Here is a 6,633-nt window from a genome sequence, read left to right as displayed (position 1 = left end):
TCACGCCTGTAATCCCAGCACGTTGGGAGGCCGAGGCGGGTGGATCACTTGAGGTCAGGAGTTCAAAACTAGCCTGGACAACATGGTGAAACCTCATCTACTAAAAATACAAAATTAGCCAGGCATGGTGGCGCATGCCTGTAATCCCAGCTACTCAGGAGGCTGAGGCGGGAGAATTGCTTGAACCCGGGAGGCGGAGGTTGCTAAGCTAAGATCGTGCCGCTGCACTCCAGCCTGGGCGACAAGAGCAACACTCTGTCTCAAAAAAAAAAGAAACCATTTTAAAGTCACTGGTTTTCTGTTCCTGTATCAGGCAGTATAGCACAAATGGCTATGAACATGGGTTTTAGGGACACAATTCTTGGTTTCCAATCCCAACTCCACCACGTACTAACATCTCAAATGATCTATGGCTTGGCTTCTTTTTCTATAAAATGAAAACAATATTTACAATATCTTCCTCATAGAGCTGCTGCGAGAACCAAATAAGATCATGCATTTAAAGTGTTTAATACATTTAACGTGCTTAGAGAAGTACATGGCACAAAGTAAATACCAGCCAACTTCGAAGTTCATACAATGCACAATGCTATGTTAACACTCTGTGGAAGTACAGTTGGCTGTCCTTCTCTGTGGGTTCAACCAATCACCAATGGAAAATAATCAGGGGAAGAAAGGCAATAAAAAATAACCATAGAACAATTTAAAAATACAAATAATCAGGCTGGGCGTGGTGGCTCAAGCCTGTAATCCCAGCACTTTGGGAGGCCGAGACAGGCGGATCACGAGGTCAGGAGATGGAGACCATCCTGGCTAACATGGCGAAACCCCGTCTCTACTAAAAAATACAAAAAACTAGCCGGGCGAGGTGGCGGGTGCCTGTAGTCCCCGTTACTCGGGAGGCTGAGGCAGGAGAATCGTGTAAACTCGGGAGGCGGAGCTTGCAGTGAGCTGAGATCCAGCCACTGCACTCCAGCCCGGGCGACAGAGCGAGACTCCGTCTCAAAAAAAAAACAAAAAAAACAAACAACAACAAAAAAAACCACAAATAATCGGCCAGGTGTGGTGGCTCACACCTATAATCCCAGCACTTTGGGAGGCCGAGGTGGGTGGATCGCCTGAGGTCAGGAGTTCAAGACCAGCCTGGCCAGCATGGTGAACCCCGTCTCTACTAAAAATATAAAAAAATTAGCTGGGCGTGGTAGTGGGTGCCTGTAATCCCAGCTACTAAGGAGGCTGAGGCAGGAGAATTGCTTGAAGCCAGGAGATGGGAGGTTGCAGTGAGCCAACATGGTCCCACTGCAGTCCAGCCCGGGTGACAGAGTTAGACTCCGTCTCAAAAATAAAAATAAAAATAAAAAATAATCCCTAGGCACAGTGGCTCACCCCTGTAATCCCAGCACTTTGGGAGGCCGAGGTGGGCAGATCACTTGAGGCCAGGAGTTCAAGACCAGCCTGGCCAACATGGTGAAACCCCATCTCTACTAAAAATACAAAAATTAGTAGGTTGTGGTGGATCACGCCTGTAATCCCAGCTACTAGGGAGGCTGAGGCAGGAGAATCTCTTAAACCTGGGAGGTGGAGGTTGCAGCGAGCCAGTGCAATCCAGCCTAGGCAACAGAGCGAGAGCCGGGTTCCAAAAAAATAAATAAATAAATACAAATACAAAACCCTAGAGTATAAAAACTACATAGCATTTCCATTGTATGAGGTGTAATAAGTAGAGATGATTTAAAGTATATGGGGAGAGGTACGTAAGTTACGTGTAAATACATACCATTTTATATAAGGGACATGACCATATGTGGATGTTGGTATCCACAGGGTCTTGGAACCAATTCACTGTGGATAACCGAGGGACAACTGCAATTCACTGTACGGAAACAGTCAAGTAAAAAGGAAGTACTTACAAGGTTACTATATCAGCATTGGCTGCTTCCACAGCTATACTCAAAGGGTCTTTCCCTTCTTCATCAGTGGCATGTTGATTGGCACCTCGTTTTAGGAATAAACATACCTGCCTGTTTAAGAAAACAGCATTTTTGAGATATTGTCAGTAAGAAAAAAAAATTAGTATTCACCTTAAAAAAGTACTACTTAACTTAAAGAAATAATATTTTCATTAGGAAATTCTTCTTTCATTCTACAACTATTAATTGAACACTAACTCCACTAATAAAAGCTTATCAAGATCCACATTTTACAAGTCTCAAGGTATTTTTGCATACATTATCTTATTTAATCTGGTGCTATCAAGACAGCATGGTGGATATATAAGGTGTGGTCCCTACCCTCAAAGAATATCATAAAAAGGCTGGGCGCGGTGGCTCACGCCTGTAATCCCAGTACTTTGGGAGGCCTGAGGTGGGCAGATCACGAGCTCAGGAGATTTGAGACTATCCTGGCTAACACCGTGAAACCCCGTCTCTACTAAAAATACAAAAAAAAAATTAGCCTGGTACGGTGGCGGGTGCCTGTAGTTCCAGCTATGCAGGAGGCTGAGGCAGGAGAATGGCGTGAACCTGGGAAGCAGAGCTTGCAGTGAACCGAGATCACGCCACTGCACTCCAGCCTGGGCGACAGCGAGACACTGTCTCCCAAAAAAAAAAAAAGAATATCATAAAAGGATGCACACAGGTATCTATAAACCTAAATGAAAAAAGATCACTCAAGGTCATTATTTGAAAATGAAGAAAGCCAAGGCAATGTAAACTTCACAATAATGATAATATAACAGCAAAGAATGGGAAGTAATGTTGCTGTACTCACAAATATTAATTACTTGAATAAACTGATAAAAATTTAAAAATATGAAAGAATGACTAAATGGAGTCTATGAAATAAAATGGAAAGAATTTTGATAGTTTAAGAAGAAAATAATGGCTGGGCAAGGTAAGCACCTGTAATCTCAGCTACTCAGAAGGCAGAGGTATGGGGTATCACTTGAGGTCAGAAGTTCAAGACCAGCCTGAGCAACACAGCAACACCCTGTCTCTAAAAAAAATTTAAAAATTAGCCAGGAGTGGCAGGGAGTGCCTGTAGTCCCAGCCACTTGGGGAGCTGAGCTGAGGCAGGAGACCCTGAGCCCCAGAATTCAAGGCTGTGGTGAGCTGTGAATGTGCCTATGAACAGTCACCACACTCCAACTTAAGCAACACAGTGAGACTCCCATCTCTTAAAAAAAAGAAGAAAATACAAAGGATGAGTTAAGTACTACCTTAAATACCACCTTTTTTTAGTGTAGAAAGTTTTAATGATGAAGTTGTCAGACTGAATCTCCTTGCTCCTTGCTGATAGAAGAAAACAAGCCATGATAAAAATGCCCAGACATGGCCGGGCACGGTGGCTCGTGCTTGTAATCCCAGCACTAAGGGAGGTTGAGGCGGGCGGAACACCTGAGGTCAGGAGTTCAAGACCAGCCTGGCCAACATGATGAAACCTCATCTCTACTAAAAATACAAACAATTAGCCCAGGTGTTGTAGCATACACCTGTAATCCCAGCTACTCAGGGGGCTAAGGCAGGAGAACAGCATGAACCCAGGAGGTGGAGGTTACAGTGAGCTGAGATCATGCCGCTGCACTCCAGCCTGGGTGACAGAGCAAGACGTTATCTCAAAATAAACAAATAAATTAATTAATTAACAAAAATAGCCAGACACAGGGCTCACGCCTATAATACAAGCTACTAGGGGACAATCGCTTGAGCCCAGGAGTTCAAGGCTATAGTGAGCTATGATTGCACCACTGCACTCCTGCCTGGGCAAAAGGGTGAGAACCTGTCTCTAAATAAATGAAGATGCTATTTTAAAAATTTTTTAAATAAGAGCTTCTTGCTTATCTGCCATGTAATAATCGGATACCCTGAGATGTCTTATTAAGAAACAAGCATTTAAGACACAAATTTTTCATATAAAGCCAACATTTTCTTTCATTTACACTTCCTAATAATAGAAAGTCAATTTTCAAGGCTTTATTGTTCTGTGAATCTTACTATCGCTCTAGAAGACACATCAATAACCCAAAGTAAGAATTTAGTTTAGAATTTGACTTTAGCTACCCTATGGAAAAACTAAAAATTACAAAGTAATCAAATTATCCTTAAATAGGTTCTGTGTGTGCATGCTATGGAAATAATGTATATGTACCTGCATAAATAAACACAAACATAGGCTTAAGTTGTCTGACAAAATCACCAAATTTTAGTAACAGAGAAAGTTAAGTACTAAAACTGATCTACTTGGTGACAAGTTAAGGTCAAAGTAAGCCTTGAAATTTTCATATCTGAAAACCAATAGCAGCTTTTTCAGAATGAGATTTTTTTAACTTTCAAATTCCATCATGACAAAATAAGTCATGGAACACATCTCTTTACAAACACTACCTAAAAACTTTAACCTGAGAAAAACTAAAACATTAATTCAAAATAATTTTTCAAATAAAGTCTCCTTAAATATTAAAGCACTGCAGTTACCCTGTGTGCCCTAAGACGGTGGCATGGTGCAACGGTCCCCGCCCTTGGACATCTCTTTGGTTGACATTAGCACCATTCTGTAGGAGGAACTCACATGTCACCAAAGAGCCCTTAAAGGAAAAAAGAGGATAACTATATACAAAAGCAAATCACAAGAAACAGTAATACATTTCTTTTTAAAAACAATTAGTTTTCTTTACTCAAATAGTATTTCCATTTCATTCTCTCCAAAAGAAAAAATATCCCTCAGCCAAAGCAGAGAAATTACAAATTACATTATTTTCTTCCCAAGAACTAATTCTAAGAGATTCATTTGCAGTTTGTGAACTAGCAAAACACACTAGATACTTTTATTATCAGAATTCTCTTCCACTGTAAAAAAAACTGTTGAAACAATCGAAGTGATGCTCAGAAACCACTACTATTAATAGCACAGGGGCTCCTTCTATTTTCCAACCCATCTCTTGAAGCAAAGATAATACTAAAGCCAGTTCAGAACGTATTATGATTTTTTTTTATATTTGATTGCTACTGAAAATGTCATTGTATAAACGCATACCCCTAATACAGCCTGAATAAGTGGTGTTGCTTTGTTTTCCTCGGAATTGGCCCAATTCACATCTGCGCCATGAGCCAAAGCCTCAGCCATTTTAGGAAGGTTTTTTTCGTATGACGCCCTATAAAGCTGAAGTCCTGGATTAAGATGTTTCGAGTCCAGAAACACAGAAGAATCTTGCCTTTCTCCTTCTGAAAAGCAAACACAAATACATCGATAGAAATGAGCTCCTGGCAGAAAAAGAAAAAAATATTTAATAGGTATAGTTCCAGTTTTACAAGATAAAAAGAGTTCTGTGGATGAATGGCAGTAATGGTAGCACACTAATGTGAATACACTTAACGCCACTAAACCGTACACTTAAAAATGGTTAATATGGGCCAGGCACAGTGGCTCACGCCTGTAATCCCAGCACGTTGGGAGGCCGAGGCGGGTGGATCACTTGAGGTCAGGAGTTCAAAACTAGCCTGGACAACATGGTGAAACCTCTTCTTTACTAAAAATACAGAAATTAGCCAGGCATGGTAGCGGGGACCTGTAATCCCATCTACCTGGGAGACTGAGGCAGGAGAATCACTTGAACGTGGGAGGCGGAGGTTGCAGTGAGCTGAGACTGCAGCACTGCACTTCAGCCTGGGCAACAGAGCGAGACTCAGTCTCAAAAAAAAAAAAAGGTTAAGATAAATTTTATGTGCATTTTATCACAATTTTTAAAAAATAAAGCTGGGATATAAGAAACCATTAATCTATCATAATGAGCTTATGGGAGATTCTCACATAGATATTCGCCAACATTCCACCTTCTTCTCCTACGAAGACAATCAATGCTATGTCAGGCCTTTCTGTTCTTGCCAGTATCCAAGGGACAGGCTAATTACTCTGTACTAGATTAAAATTGAGTATATTCCTAAATGTTGGGACTTAAGCAGCAGCAAGAATCCATAAAAACTTTTACTACTAGACCAAACCTCCCTTCATTCCTAGGATGGTCCAATACCATCCCAATTTGCACTACAAGCACTTCAAATAATTTGAAGAGTGCTGACTCCCCTGAGTATTCTGCAGGACCAAAATCACTGAAATCATGGAGGAGAGAACAAAGGCATAAAGCACAAGTCAAAAGAGAAATCTAATGGGGAGGGAGTCGCTGATCTCGTTCTCCTGATAGGACAGCCACAAGGAAAGATAAAGGATAATAAGACACACAGTTCATGTGGATTAAAAATTATCCATGGCAATTGGTAAGGCACTTTTAGCACATACCATGAGGCTTGGAAGAACGTACAATTATGGGTCAGGTGTGCTGGCTGATGCCCATAATCCCAGCACTTTGGGAGGCTGAGACAGGTGGATCACTTGAGGTCAGGAGTTCAAGACCAGCCTGGCCACCATGGTGAAACCCCATCTCTACTAAAAATACAAAAATTGGCTGGGCATGGTGGCACACGCCTGTAACCCAGCTACTTGGGAGGCTAAGTGGGAGAACTGCGTGAACCCAGAAGGTGGAGGTTGCAGTGAGCCAAGATTGTGCCACTGCACTCCAGCCTAGACAACAGAGTGAGACTCAAAATAAAAAATAAAATGTAGGCCGGGCACGGTGGCTCA

The 6,633-nt window shown here is 41.7% G+C and overlaps 1 protein-coding gene across 1 annotated transcript in view; it reads right to left on the bottom strand.

The window, feature by feature from the left end:
* The window catches only part of ACAP2 (ArfGAP with coiled-coil, ankyrin repeat and PH domains 2), a 183,984-nt gene that overhangs the window by 13,330 nt on the left and 164,021 nt on the right, over positions 1 to 6,633 (bottom strand). Inside the window, exons 21-23 of the mRNA XM_011961204.1 lie at positions 5,032 to 5,219; positions 4,473 to 4,582; positions 1,911 to 2,021 (exon numbers count right to left, since the gene is read on the bottom strand). Coding sequence (XP_011816594.1) covers positions 1,911 to 2,021; positions 4,473 to 4,582; positions 5,032 to 5,219 — 409 coding nt within the window. The remainder of the gene's footprint in view (positions 1 to 1,910; positions 2,022 to 4,472; positions 4,583 to 5,031; positions 5,220 to 6,633) is intronic.

Source organism: Colobus angolensis, unplaced genomic scaffold, assembly GCF_000951035.1.
Source record: "Colobus angolensis palliatus isolate OR3802 unplaced genomic scaffold, Cang.pa_1.0 Scaffold54, whole genome shotgun sequence".
Taxonomy (NCBI): Eukaryota; Metazoa; Chordata; class Mammalia; order Primates; family Cercopithecidae; genus Colobus; species Colobus angolensis.
This window is presented reverse-complemented; position numbering and strand designations above follow the sequence as displayed.